This window comes from Melanotaenia boesemani, chromosome 3, assembly GCF_017639745.1.
Source record: "Melanotaenia boesemani isolate fMelBoe1 chromosome 3, fMelBoe1.pri, whole genome shotgun sequence".
NCBI classification, from domain to species: Eukaryota; Metazoa; Chordata; class Actinopteri; order Atheriniformes; family Melanotaeniidae; genus Melanotaenia; species Melanotaenia boesemani.
Window position 1 is genome coordinate 5421460 of NC_055684.1, and position 15710 is coordinate 5437169.

Genomic DNA, 15710 nt, shown 5'->3' on the forward strand with positions numbered 1-15710 from the left:
ATGAGAAAAGGCTTGGTCACTGTTGATCTGTGTGTTATTTCTACAAAGTTCTGTTAGTAATAAATTCTGCTTTCTTCTTCTGGTCGGCCTTTATGCTGCTATATCTATTCACACATTCATTTTACATCATTTTAGCCTCATAATCTGACAGCTGAGAAACATCATGACTGATGCTGTCTGGAATTAAAAGTTTCAGCTTCTACAGACTGGTTTTACATTAAATATAAAATAAAAAACGAACTTCCAAAAAAGAGGTGGAGCAAAAATAGCTCAAAATGGCTTGAAATTTCAAGGGTTTAACAACTGATCAGTTTTCTGACTCATTCATTTGGGTGATATAACCAAAATAATCCATCACAGTCTTCATTATTTTTTTATTATACTGATTCCACAGTATTGGATGGCATTATATTTTTCCATGCGTGAATGGGTATAAACCACATTTTCCACCAACTGAGAGAAGAATTGCTGCGATACATTGGTTAATAATAGACTATTCCATTGTTATAAGAACTGAACATCATACAAAAAAAAACTTTTTTCAGTTTAACCTGAGGATGAGGAGGGTCCTGATCTAAGTTTCACACATTCTTGCTCATACTGTCATGTTCAGCAACAGCTTGATCTGGACGTCATCTTCAGTCAGCTGTTTGGTCCACGTCCAAACTTTTAACACCAAAGTATCTCCAGACAACAGATTCAGCTTCAGCGTCTTGACTTTCTGAACTTCCTACGTCCATTTTCTCCATCATCATCTCCACTAACACAGCTGCTCTGCTGCAGGTTTAGTTGTGCAGCAGTGAAAAAGGTCCCCCTCAAACAGTTTCCTGCTGCACCACGTTCCCACGGCTGTTGAAAACGATCCGTGGTGTGAGACAAAGTCAACATCATCGCTGAATTCGTGCATTTCCTGATCAAATACAGGATAAAAACCCGAGCTGAGGCAGCGGCGAGCCGAGCCTCTGGATGATACGGCATGCGCACGTCTGTTTCTCAGCATTTCGCAAATAAAAAGTTTACAGAAAGATGTATTATCCACCAGACTTTCTACAGTCTGTGCAATGTCTTTAAGGTAAGTGTGTGACATACTGTAGTTATTCTCAATGATAAGACAATAAACTGCTAGAAAACTCATAAAGTGAGTCAGACAGTACTCTGCTGCACCTTGAGGGGGCGCCTGTGAGCTGTTTGCTACCATGCTAAAGTGTTAGCTAACGTCAGCAGGTCATGTGATGCAGCAGTTTGTTTATTTTATGCTCTGCTTCATCTGCCTCCCCAGATGGAGGATTATATATCTAAACTAAAAAAATTGAAAATTGACCTTAAGTAAATTATTCTACTTTTTTTTGTTATTCTCTTAATGAGAACCTGCATTAAAAGTGATTAAATCACCAGAATTTCAAGTTTTAAAAACAACTTAGAATTTAAATGAGGGTCAAAATTAATTTGTGTTCACATCTTTACACTGTACTTTGTTTAGAGAGAATATGAAATGTTTTGAACACATTAATGGAGTAAATTTGCTCTATTCATCGTCTCTTGCTGCTATAAAACTTCCTTCTAGGCCAGACATGTTCCCGTGTTTGTGTGTGTGTGTGTGTTGGTGTGAGTGAGAGAGAGGAATGCTGATGAGATATGAAACATTTCCAAGGATCAATATGCTGCCAGTTGAAAAGATATTGACTTCTTACAATTATAAATCTGACCAGCCATGAACCTCACCGCCGCCACCGAACACCCACCAGCACGACTAACGCCTCTAGATTCCTAAAAGGTGCCTGAATGCCAGCGTGCTTTTAGACTGATTTTTGTGGATTGGTTTAGATCAAAGTCTTCCAGCTAGATGATCATCCCAAACATCAGACTGTTATGAATACTTTTCTTAAACTCATTTTAGGACTTGTGTAAAAATCTTAATTTAAATTCAGAAACAGAAAACTGTAAAATAGAAAACAGACTAAAGAAGAAGACTTCACCTGTGCCTAGATTATTCTACAATTGAGAAAACACCAAGAAGAGGAACAAAAGAAGACCAATGATCCTTGTTTTGAGGAGAATTAAAGGACCACTATATTGTCTACTGACCAACAAGCCCATGCATAAAAAGCTTTGGCATAGCTGGCCCAAAATGCAGATGAACCAAACTGAGGACACGCACCGGACCCTGGCCAACCCTGAGCTGACGGATCTGGGGGTCTTTTGGTGCTGAAATATTCAGAAATAGTTCATTCAGTGTTGGAGTTCTGATAAAACAGTGTGAAACCACACACCTGCAGAGTCCTCACTGGCTTACACATGTGAATAGACGCTATGCAGCTTTTAGTCCCTGCACCTCAACCAAACAAGGCTAACTGCAAAAATCAGAATATAGATAGATAACAGGACGTAGTTATAATTAAATCAAAAACAAAAGAAAGCTGTATTAGAATATAAACAATAAAAAAAGTGTTAAAATTATCAAGATTGAAATGTCTTTAGGTAAAAAATGTACAAATCTTTGAATGGTTTCCTTTAAGTCTGCAAAAGTTTGGAATTAAACAGCTTTAGAGGGCAAAAGCCTGCACTTCAAGTTTGTCTTGTACACGGAACCAACATGTGTTCGGGTGACCAGGCGGAGCAGGGCCGGCGAACATGTAAGAGCTGAGAAACGCTGCTATCAGCTTTTATGCAACATTATGACCTCGACCCAAGAACAATCAGCTTGAATGGGTTGAACAACGAGAGATTAGGCAACTTCAAAAGAGGAAAAAAACGTGACTAAAACCTGGGCGTCAAACTCATGTTAGTTCAGGTTCCACAGATGGAACAACCTGGTCTACAGTGGTCCGGACCAGCTACAAATCTGCATGATGAAAGCTACATTTTTCTTTTGTTTTAGTACGAAGAAGTACAAGTACATTATGAAGATGCTTACATTTAAAGAGCTATCCTTTTAGAAAACATAAAAACATCCTGAAATTTCTGGAGAAAAATAAGTGAAGTGAACCATATTTTGCCTCTGATACACATTTACATGTTTTATTTATTTATTTTATTAATTTAACTTATTCAATATTTTAATGTATATGTTTTATATCAAATATGTACAGTACACAGTATCTGACAGAATTGAGTCCTCACATTATTGCAAATATTTTAGATATGTCTTTTTGGGACAAAACTATAGAAATGAAACTTTGACATACAGAATATCAAAGTTTAGTTTCTATAATTAGAAATTCTGTATATCCAAGTTTCACTTCTATAGTGTTCTCTCAAGAAAAGATATAATAAAATATGTGCAAAAATGTGATGGGTGTACTCACTTCTGTCAGACACAGTATATTCCTTTACATTTATTTTATTTATATTAATCTTTATATAAATATAAATTTATACAATTTTATTTATACATGTTATTTATACATTATCATTAAAACATTTTTTAACAAACTTTTTTAAACTGTATGTATTAAACTATTTTAAATTTTTAGAAGATATATTATTATTATTATGTACTTTTACTTACTTTTTTATTTATATGAATTATTTACATATTTTACGTACACTTTTATGTTTACATATTTGCTCATTTACACATGTTTTACAACTTGGCTCTACAAACCAAAAACATTTCATCACAAATAACTGGAACTGAAAAACAGTATTTCATTTGATCATAATAACCTTTTAAGATCTAGAAGTTATTTTAAATGTACATGTGTGTACATTTCCACATGTGTGTAGTAATACTGACCACCTGAACTGACTCACCTCATAATACAAACTGAAGTCAGATATATTAAGACGGACAGATATAAAACACATGTTATCATGTTATCCCCTGCCTTGGAAATGTTTTATAACTGAACATTTCTATATTTATGAATTTCCTCCCACAGACCAAATTTGACCCTCTAGTGGACTGGTTTTGGCCCGTGGGCCATATGTTTGACACCCATGGCTTAAACAATTGTAAAAATCTACAGGTATAAATACTTTGCCAGGTAATTTCATGATATAAAGCGAAGAGATTGAACTCAATTCTTAAAATACTTTAAACTATTAAAATCATCTTTATAAGAAGTGATATAAGTATGAGCTCTATAACACGGAGGGCATACTACACACTTTCTAAGAAACAAGTTTCTTACCGCTGTGGAAAGTCTGGAGGCCAGCGTCATCTCCAAGTTGCCTTTGAGCCCGAGCAGAGCAGGAACCAGAATGAAGACCTCCGACACCTCCGTGAACACCGTCCAGTGCTGCAATGACCAGATTATAGAATCAGTAACACAAGCTGAGTGAAAACACGGCCATACTGGACTGGGATTGTCTCTGAGTCTGTGTGACCCTGCTATTTAACACTGGTACAGTGGTAAACTCTTGTTTAGGAGAGAGTTTATCCATTAATCTTCATCAGCTCCAGCTTAAACACAACAAAATAACTGCCAAAACAATAATGACACACTATGGCTTGATGTTGTTTTAGAGCTTTCCAGAGCCCCTAGCATAGTTCTAGACCACTGAATTGTACATTATTCACATTTGATACGTATCTGCTGCCGACGGTTGCTGCTAAACATAGTATAACAATAAAGCCTCTATTCTATTCTCTTTTATTCTATCAAAATAAATATTAGCTGTCTTAAAAACTTAAAAGTGTGTACTGACTCTCGCCGTTGGGTAGGTAAATATATGCTCACAAAGATGGACAATTTCAAAATTTCTTCTACTAGCACTAAACAAGCTAAATGTAAATATGCCACTGTTACACTGTTGCATGCTACGAAACAAACTGCTTAAAGGCACATACCACATGGTAGTAACATACAACGTGCACACTACATGCTAATTGGTATGTGTTGTATATTGTAGGAGGTTTCCAACTTCCTAGCATGCTAGCTACCTCGTTGTACCATATAAATAAATCAGAAGGACAAAATTACTTGAACTGATATGAGACTGTAGCTGATTGACAGCAGTTACAGCTCTTAAAGACATTTTCTGTTTAACTAATTATTTAATTTATTTGTAAGCATTGTGGTTAAGGTAGTAAGGCTGACGAGGGAGCTAAGCTAACAGTTAATAAGAACAGGGACACATGAGGATTGAATTTTTCACCATCTTAAGTACCTGAATAATTTTCCAGAGGTTAGCGTGAATGCTTTATTGAAGATTTTAACATGGGTCGTGTTACACAGATCCAGTCCTTGTTAACTGTCTGATGTATAAGTGACATGTAAAAATCAACAATGTAACATTGGCTCGAACTGATTTGAAAGTATTCTGATGTGAATTCTTAAGCCCTTTAACACCATATGTACACATACAGTTTCTGTGACCAGTTGCATAACTTTACGGTGAAAACTTTGCTCCGAACCCTGGTGTGTACCACCCTATTTAATCTGATACTTGTCTTCTGCCCCCTGGTGGATACCTTCTGCACTACAATAATTTTTACATATTACACATTAATAAACAGAAAATATATGCAAATTATTTTTGTTTATTATGTTTATTTACATTTGTTAAAAGGGCCTAATAAAGACTTCAGATTTAAAAATCTATTATTTTTTGGATCAGGCTTTCAAGGGTTAAGTGACAAACATGGTCCACCTCACAAACTGAAAATGATTCCTGTAATCAACGTTAAGTCAAATGGCATGCAAGGTGGTATGACACTGACAACAAGCCCAGTTTGCTATGCTGTACTGTACAACTCGCTTCACTGCCTGCTCATTCAATAACTCCGCCTCAGTTTCAGTGCAACTGCTGCCATGAGTGTTCTTGTTAGTTCAACCTGCACGTTAGCATAGAAGTTAAATGTTGCTGCATGCATTACTCCAACAACCAGACGCTGTGAGACAAAGTTAAAAGCTAGCAGCTAACTAGTAGTTAACTAGAAACAAAGTTTACTAGAAGCTAGGAGCTAAATTTAAAGGAGAACTTGAGACAAGCTAGCTTTTAAATAGTGACAGATCATGTTCAGCATACACAGAATGTGAATTAGCTGTCCATGTTGGGCCCTGAATAAAATCTAAAGGTGGTGTTGGGCCTGACCCTCAGTTACTCCTTCCTGGCTGTTGGCTAGTCCTGGAGAGGTGGGTTCCCAGCGACTCTCTGGGTTTGTCACTGTGCTGCCTCTATTATGCTCCCTGCAGTGATGGCAGCTTTGTGGTCTACTGCGGCCCACAGGGAAGCAACTGCTGATGCTGAAACCATCAATCTAGCTCCAGTAAAAGTGCTTATCTTAGGAGCTGGTCCCACAGGCCTGAAGCACTTACAGTCCAGCCTGCCCTGAGCTGAATCAATATTCTGGAAGGCTGACGCAGAGAATAAGAAAAGAGATGAAGGGGAACTAATGAAGTTTATATTAAGAAAATGTACTGCTTCTCTGCATTTCTTACACTAACATTTCCGCCTAAATAAGAAGGAGTGATATGGAGTGTCCACACGTCAGTATTTTGTTGTAGGTGTGGCACCAAATCTTGACTGTGGGTAAAACTCCTTCTGTCTTCTCCTAAGCTGTCATCAGGCCAATAAGATCTCCTTTCCAGCAGCCAGCCCCTCGGCCTGGCTCGCTGCCTTCTGCCAACCCAGCAGCCTTGTGAGCACTCCTCTCCTCTTTCAGAGTCGCATGTTTTCAAGCTTTGCTCTCTCACTCTACTTCTGTCTCACTCCCCTATCTCCCTCTTTGACTCCCCTGTGGTGATATATGTTGTTGTCTCCATGGAACACTGGCTCTGAGCCAAACAAGCCCTCCCTCCTCATGGCCACCTCCTCAGTTCTAGGAACTCTACTGGACAACCCCAGTACCTCTGTGTACAGACCTATAGGAGCTCTGGTATGCAAGCCCCACGAGAGTCTAGTTGCCCAGTTGAGTAATATGGCCCCATTTTATTTGGGATCACTGTACTTGCTGTACTGAGTGGGAAGCCAAACGTGTTGGTGTGCAATGTCAGTGTCACAGCAACTCATGGATACTACACCGATTGGTGTCTGTTTCACTTTCCTGGTCATGCAGCATGAAAGGTATAGCTGAGGTCTAGTCTCGTGTGCAAACACATGCTATGCCATGTCAGATTAATATAGCTGAGGTCAAGCATAAGGGAAGCATTAGCTAGATTCTAAACATTATAATCAGCAATAGAAAACGTATCAAAAAGGATATCTTTTTTAAATTAATTTCATCAGTGCTTGAGTTTCCAGACACAGTATTAACATAATAAGCACAGAGGCCCGCTTACATCTACATAAAATGCCTGGTTAGACTTAAAACTACATGATAACTTAAGCCAGAAAGGTTTCCATCCTGTGTGCTATTGAAGATAGACCGAAACTTGACTCGAGCTCCATAGATCAGGGTGTGAGCAAATACGCAACACGGGAGTTTCTAAGGATTCCTGAGAATCCTTGACAGAGTGAAAGATTAACCAGGCCTCGTGGTGACACAACAGCACTGTAACGGGCTAATCATTTCACTCTATTACTCACATCCTAAACAAGAAGCAATCAGAGATATTGCTAGGTTTTAATAGCTGTGAGTTGACATGTCGCTAATGATTGTTAGAGGTATAACATGTGGAGAGATGGAGAAAACTGACCCAGACGCACGCCCTACCCAAAGCAAACAGTCAGCCAGTGCAACGGGAGGTGTAAAGGGCCAGAAAAACTGGCTTCAGGTTCTGCTAATGTGTGTTTACATTTTTGGTGGAATTTTTCAAACCAATCATGGATGAAACTGAAAAGCACTTTGCATTTGAACATAAGCTCCTGCAGCTTTGCCTGTCACAGATAACAAGACAGCTGGTGGGCAGACAATTTAGTGTGGAGGAATTAAGCCCACGTTCTGGTTTTCCAGCGGTTTCTGTGTAAAAACCAGGCGGGTGGATGTGGTTGGACCAAAATTATTTCTGGTGGGCAGCAAGGGGTTTGGCTGGTGTCAAACCTTTGTCTCGACTGGGATTTCCTGTTTACTGGGGCTCGTATTTTTAGACTGTTTTTGAGGCTGAAGCTGTGTCCTACTTCTTTTATTTGGGTGTTTAGGTCTACGGACGCCACAGCTCAGGACAGACAGCTAGACTATGAGGCAGACATACAAAGATAATAACAATATGCTGTACAAACTATGTTTTTTTTTTTCCCCCATTCTTTCATATATTTTTTTAGATAACTGAATGTAAGCATATGGTGACAGAGTGTATAGCTGTTCTCTGACTCACCTTGTTAGCCTTTGTCGCTGCCATTCTCAAGACAACTACCACTAGATGACCCTTGGTGTCCTAAGCTGTGGCACCAGTAGAATAAATTTTACACCATTTTACTGCCAAACCACTGAGCAGAACTATGTAGACGTCTCTTTCTTCTGGACCAGCTTGGCCAGTCCTTTCTGAGGAAGCTTGTGTGGGAGTGTCTCCATCAAAGAGGGCACTTTTCTATTAGTGGACGAAGTGGTTGGCTACTCTTTCTTGTGAAATAACTTCACTGTACGGGGACCGGCGCTGACAGGAAACCACGATTGTGAAGAGGCTTTTGCATCATAGAAATTAGCTTGGTAAACTTATTATCATTAAAGCGGACGTGTGCAAATTATGAGCAGCTGTACTACCACCAATTTGTGGTCAAATTTGTAAACTGTAAAACAAATTACTGCTTAAAATCTGTTTTTCCAAATAGGGCCAGAAACTGCTAGCACCTCAAGTAAGCTAGCTGTAGCACAGTCACCAGCTACTTCCAGTGGAATGAAGCTCAAATCTGCTAAATAGAAGCAGCTAAATGTTTCTAGATTACTTAATTGGCTATTTCACTTATGCATTATGTTATCACATTACATTTGCATTAAAACAAAGCTGCTGCTGCGGTTTCAAGGCTCCACACACAGAGTTGTTTGTCCATTCAAAGACACCGTAGTGAAAATGGAGGCAGCTGCCATGTATGTGGAGCCATAGGAAGTAGATATAAATGGTTCATTCTAAAAGAATTAAAAACACAACAGTTATTTTTAGTAAAGTGATAAAATACCAACAGAAACACAGGTTTAATTATATTAATTTGTCTGTCATTGAGGTTTAAAATTTTTAAACGTTGCACCTTTAAATCTGCTGAAGAAAAGTGGTTAAAAATTGCAACAAGTCTGAATTTTACATTGAAATTTGGCCGTTTGCTTTCATATCCACAGCAACACTACTGCTCTGCTCAAATAAGATCCTGACTCTTCTTACATACAGTCATCAAACAAAACCACCATCCACAAAACAATGTCTGTGCTGTGATTTGGATGGTATTTATATGCACGATGATTACTCAGAGAGAAAATAAGGAAATACAGATCTCTGCTCCTCCACTTCCTCCTCTACGCAAGCTAGCCTGCTAGCTACTTTCAGGGAGCAGAATCCAGTTAGATCCCACTTCTTCCTTTTAAATGACTTGATTTTTTGTCCACAGTTGTTTTGGATCTCAGTGACTACCAGCCAGCAACACGTGCTGGCTTCAGCCGCGTCTTGTAATGTGAATTTCAAGAATTGAGAAACATCTATTGGCCTCTTCTTGGAAGTTGGAAGTGAGCTCTGTGTGTGTGTGTTGTAAATTCACACAATAATCAACAGAAAAAATCTGCCAGTGGAAAAAAAAAAATACTTTGTGAAATAAGAAAAAATTCTCAGCCTTGAGTAAGTGATAATATCATAAAACAAGTGGTGAAGAACTCATTTTAAACTTTTTAAGTAAAACAAACCATTTAAACCATCCTGTCAATTGTTCTTTCAGACAACTCTTCTGAATTAAAAAAAATTGCTTAGTATTTTTTTTTCTTAAAAGAAAACAAAGCATTTACTCTAAATGAAATCAGTAATAATGGATTAGATTATTTATTATTAATAATGTTTTTTCTTATGTTAATATTTTACATGAATCTAATTTGTGCAGTGTGTGGTACTGGGAGGTCTTGAAACAAGGTCTGACAGATACCAAGTGATCTCAGATGCTGTAAAGTAAAAATTTTTTTCCACCAGAAAGTTTTCATCTTAACCTCTCACAGTATTCTCTGGTAACAAAACTACTCTAACTAGCTAAACTATGCATTTTGTTTCAGTGGATTAAAGATAATCCCCAACAGTAACACAGTGGTACAGAGAGCTGTACAAGATTTTGCTGATGGAAAATCTCTCTGCTGCTCTAAAAGGAAAAGATGCATATTTTTGGCAACCAGTCTTATCTCATGTACCACATGAAATCTCAGACTTGCTACAGAAGGCTGGACTAACTTTTAGCATGAACTTATAGGAACTGGACTGAAATGAATGAAAATTACATTTTTTATTTAAATTTCTGTATTTTTGACCATCTTAGATGAACTCAACAGACTGGGGGGTCTATGCTGGAATGCAGCTGATTTCTCCTCTGTAGTAATTTAGTTTAGTAATGCAGTTTTGTAATCTTATTACATGGCTGTGAGTCTTGTTTTATTAGGTTCTGTCATGACTGTCATTATTGTGGCTGTTGTTTTATCTATTGATTGTATGTAAACGTTTTGTGGGGAAAAAAAATCATTCAAATTTATATTTTAAAAGTAACTATTTTAGGATTTAATAACAAAATAAAATACACATTCTCTCAAAGATCAAAAAGACTTCCATCCATCTATTATCTGCACTGCTTTGTCCAACGAAGGGTCGAGGGGAAGCTGGAGCCTGACCCAGCATTCAGCAGGTGAGACAGGTGGACAGGTCACCAGTCCATCGTAGAGGATCCAAAAGACTTTTTGGATAAATATAAGATTGTAAGACTTGGTTATACAGACCATTTTTAGAGTTGAGCTTCCGAACTCTGACTTGAGATTGGAGTTAAATAAAACGTTTATGTTCACGTTTAGCAGAATAATAGGTATAGCTTGACCAAAGCAGTGAGAGACAGTGAGGAAAGGATCGAGAGACAATTACCCTCCTGCAAGGACGGGGGATTAGCTGAGTTAGCATTTCACGGTGTCATGGAGGGGGTATTAGACAGCAAGGCGACCTGCTAGAGGCTGAGCCGAAGTCACTAGAAGAGTTTCAGACAAGCCTCACATGGCATCTCTGTGGAAGCAATAATAAAGCTTCTTTCCCGTCTCACAGCAGCATAATGACCTCAAGTCTTTACATTTTAGCTGGAGTACAGCTGCTAAACCACATAGTAATGGAGGCCGTGACGGCACACTGTATTTTGTTTTCAGTCTGGCTCTAGCTCAGCTGCAGTGTGCTGCCATTTCAGGTGCTAAAAGAAAGTAAGCTTATTCCCCTGCCCCCCCTCTCCTCTCTGTGCTGAGTTTCTGAGGGTCCACCGTGCTGGCACCAGCATGCGTGTACACAATGTACTGGTCCTCTGGCAGGGTGACACCTCCAGCTTTATCTGCACTACAGACTGACTTTAAAGAAATGTGACCTGGCACAATGACTTCAGCCAGGGTGCAGTTAGAGCAAAAACAGCAAATAAACTGAGTTTTAACCCATCTCCTCTCTGGCTGCACACTGCACCACAACAAACACTTCCCAAGCATGTCAGATTTCAAGTAGAAAAGTGTGACGGCTCATTAGAAGAGACTTTATGTACTGGGAGGGTCTGGAAGCAGAGAGGCATGCCGTAAAGGAGAAAAAGGTTATGTAAATACCCTCATCATGTAGGACAGCTTTCCTGTCCATGAGTCACTGCGAGCAGGACATTAGATAAGCCAAGCTAAACAACTGACACATGCCAGGGGAGAGATCTTGCTCAGCCAGTTCATTCATATGTTCCAGGGACAACCCCTTCACGCCGTGTGACTGAGTGCACATGGTCTGCTCAGAAACAAACTACTTCCATCACTGAACGACTTAAGACATCAGACTTTCTATTTACGTTTCCTTTTAATCTGTTTTGTTCAAAGACAGATTCCAGTTAATGCTGCACATTTTGGTGTTTTATTTTCACATGTTGGGACCACTCACCTGGACGATGTCTAGCACCATTCCTGCCGCCACCGTCCCGAACCCGGCCAGCAGGAAAGGGAAAACCACCTGCAGGCCGATGGAAAAGGAGGTCTCCTTGAGGGGCGCCGATGGTTCGGGGCTCTGATCGGTGCTGGTGTCGTCGCTCTCGTTGCTCTGGCTTGCGTTCTCCAGGAGAGCATCCTCTTCCCGCTGACCCTTGGCATTGGCCCGACAGTCTATGGCTACCACAATCTCTGACCTCTCTTCATCCTCCCCGGTCTCATTGGCCCTCTCTGTGAGCGATGTGACCTCCGTGAGCTCGAACTCGCCCCCGGTCCCTGGGCTCACTTCTTCAGAGCCTTTGGTGAGGATCACCGGGTGGACGGAGCAGTTGGAATTGAGGAAGGCTGGGGTCAGGGGGCCTCCCTCCTTCTTCATCTCAATGGCCCCAGAGGACATGTTGATGTCGGGGAGTTTGTCTTGTTCTTTCGACCAAAGTACCATGCGGAGGCCTTTGATAGGTGGTGGGCTTCACAAGAAAAGGTCTGGAGCCCTAATGGATCTAGGGAATTCTGAATGGAAGCGTCTGATCTGGTTTTGAACCTGATCAGTCCAATTGATTTATCCCATTAAAGAGGCTCATAGGGAGAGGGGGTTGCTCTAAAAGACAAGGAAAAACCTGCTCTGTAGGAAAAGACTTGCAGCGAGGCACCAGCAGCCGTGCGTCTGCAGAGCCCGTGTTCCTGTCGGTGCTTCGGGAGCAGAACCAGTATGTTCTCCATTCACTGCAAGGTGCTAAGGGGAGGCCGGCAAAAAAAAGGGCATAGTGGTTCAAAACAGAGGAGAAAGGAAAACAACAGGCTCGGGGACTCACCACAGAATTCCCCTCCAGTCGAACGTAAACAGTCCTTTAAAGTCCAGAACAAGCTGAAGAAACACTGAAAAGGCCAGACTGCAGTGCAGACCGGTCAGTCCGCTGCTAGCACGAGACTGGTCACTTCAGCAGGCAGGAAATGTCTCACCTTACACCACGTGCTCTGCTGGGAGGTTTTTAAAGGAGGTATTTAAAGATCTGCTGTATGAGGATTAAATTACCTGCTGTGCAAAAAAAAAAGAAAAAAAAAAGAAAAAAGAAAATCCTCCAACCAGAGCGGCAGTCACCTGAGGAAAAACATATTAATTACTCAGTCAGAAAGGCACAGGACAGAATTTTACTACTTTCCAGAACAAAAGTCTAAACCACAAACATTTAATATCTAAATTTTCATTTTAAAACATGAATCCATTTCTTTCCCTCCATCAGTGACAGCTTAAAGGGTCCATCCAAGGCACATAAATAAATCACAGACGATCAAAGAAAGTCAGAAACTTACTAATTACAGTCAGAAATAGAGTTTTTAAGTAGTTCTAAACTGTCCAGGTAAAATTACAATTCCTTAAAAAACTCTTTATCTGATCAAAAGAGTTCTTGCAGCTACAATTGGAAGAGACAAAATGAACCCAGTCAGCTACAGCCAGAAATGCTGCTGTAGACACCTGCTTCAAGACACCAGAGAAGCTCCTCGCTGTCCTCTGACATTATCCAGTCAACGCTGGCTTTAATGACAGTTTCATCCAGCGCCAGATTTCATCAAGGAGGCTAAAAATACTCTGCTGCTAACAGAGGAGCAGTGTACATAATCTGGAAGCAAAGTTTCACTGCACTGCCAAAGATTATTCCTGTCAAACCTGGGCAGCAATTACATTCACTATTTAAAACACACAGACACGATTTATTGAACAATGTTCTATAATATCACAAAGGAAACCTAATCAGAGGTTATTTATTGGATATTTGCCAGGTTTCACTACTGTGTCATTTTATATAACTTCAGTCATACAAACACTATAAACTCATAATTAATGGAATCAGGCTGCAGGTAAAGGCAATAAAACCTGAGATGTTTTATTATAACATCAATTCTAAGCAAATCTTCTCTTCTGGCTCCAGCAAAGTTTGACGAAGAGATCAATAAATTTAAGGCTGACGTGATCCAGGTGATCCTTTTGTTATGATCAGAACAACAAGCCCAACTGAATCAAGCAATAAATGTTAGCTTTCATAATGAAGGTTGTTCTCCAGGCTCCCTCTGACTTGCAGCTTTCCTCGGCTGCATGTTGCGACATCCGCGCGCACACTTTTTTGCTTTTTCCCCGCTGAAACAATCCTCTGCTTAGTAGTCAGGACCAATACTACCCGAACCCAACATGGCAAAGGCGTAAATTAGTGCTCCCCTGGTCAAGGCTGAATAGACGAGCCCTCCTGTTCTTTTCTCCGGCTCATTTATCCAGGGCAGAGGGGCTTTCTGAGGGCTGGGATGTCACTGCCACTGTCACCACCCTCACTGGAAGTCAGGAAAATCAGAAACATAACTCTTCTTTACCTTCAGACGCTGCCGTTTAGGAGTCATAGCCGGCTCATCCTCATCATTCATTCTCTCAGATGAAATCTAAAAGCTCAACTAGATTAAAAACAAGCGTCTCGCGGGGTGGTTACCTTACGGTGTCAGCGGTCCAGAGAGGGAGAATTCGACAAGTGATGATCAGTATGTGCACAAGGTTTCCGCGCGGCTGGCTGGATGCCGCTGTCCTCCACTTCTTGGTTTGGTAACGCACTCAGGCTGAGGCGTGGACGCCGGTGCGCACGCCTTAAGTACAGTACCGGCTCCGTACAGCTGTCGCAGTGGGTTAATGGTGGCTAATGGTTAAACCCTCCCTTCCGCGTGGTTACGGTTACGTCCCAGTCTCTCCCGACTACTTACATTTCAACCGTCCTGTGGCCCCCAGCCGCCCGGCGCATCTATAATACACCCGTCCTGGTGGGGGCCCGTCCAAGATGGGCCCTCCCCTCCTCAGACTCAGAGCTGACGACACAGCACGCCCTCCGTCCCTCTCAAGCACGTCCCATTCCCCACGTGTGTGGAAACTGTGCGGTGCCAGTCTCCTCCACGAGCCGAGTAATTTACAACCAGCGGCTCAGAGACTAGTTTGAATTTAACAATAGGCCCAGATTCCTGAATGAATGGGCGCGCACGCATGTGGGTAAAGTCTAACTGAGCTGCGGAGGGTTTTGGTCACTAATCCACAAAAAAGAAGAATAAAAAATGTTGGCTGAGTGGAAGTTTTAGATAACGATTGTGTGACAATAACACACACACACACACACACACACACACACACACACACACACACACACACACACACACAAACATATGTATATGTATATATATATATATAGCCTATATATATATATATATATATATATATATATATATATATATATATATATATATATATATATATATATATAAGGCTTTATGTATTAAATTAGAATGGGCTTCAATATAAAAAAAACTCCTCTTTATCATCCTGTTCACACGTAGACATAGTCAGACCAAGACCACACCTAACACATGACAAGTTATGGAGGCATGGGTATTTTATGCTGTGTTATACACCACTGTTGTTAGATATTTTTTTCTTTGTTTTTTTTTTCTTTTTTGCGGTGGAGCTGTCAGCTGATCTCCTGGTGGTCAGTTGGCTCAGATGGAGGAAGATGCTGGTCATTCCTAGCAGGCCTAAATACATTGCGAGGGTCTGCCTGGAACATCTGGCAGAGTCCTCTGTCACAGAGAGCTTTAATCATGTTCCTGTTCAGGTAAGTCTGAGATCCGCGCCTCCATTGTTGAGGCAGCCAACCAGAGATGCGGCCATAAGGTTGTCGATGCTTGTTGTGGTGGTAATTCCTGA

General features: G+C 40.6%; 1 protein-coding gene across 1 annotated transcript in view; it reads right to left on the reverse strand.

The window, feature by feature from the left end:
• Window positions 1-14749, reverse strand: part of slc41a1 (solute carrier family 41 member 1) — a 33689-nt gene extending 18940 nt beyond the window's left edge. The window contains exons 1-3 of the mRNA XM_041979762.1: window positions 14458-14749; window positions 11940-13082; window positions 4134-4241 (exon numbers count right to left, since the gene is read on the reverse strand). Of these exons, the coding sequence (XP_041835696.1) occupies window positions 4134-4241; window positions 11940-12425 (594 nt within the window). The 5' untranslated portion in view covers window positions 12426-13082; window positions 14458-14749. The remainder of the gene's footprint in view (window positions 1-4133; window positions 4242-11939; window positions 13083-14457) is intronic.
• Between the last annotated feature and the right edge of the window lie 961 nt (window positions 14750-15710).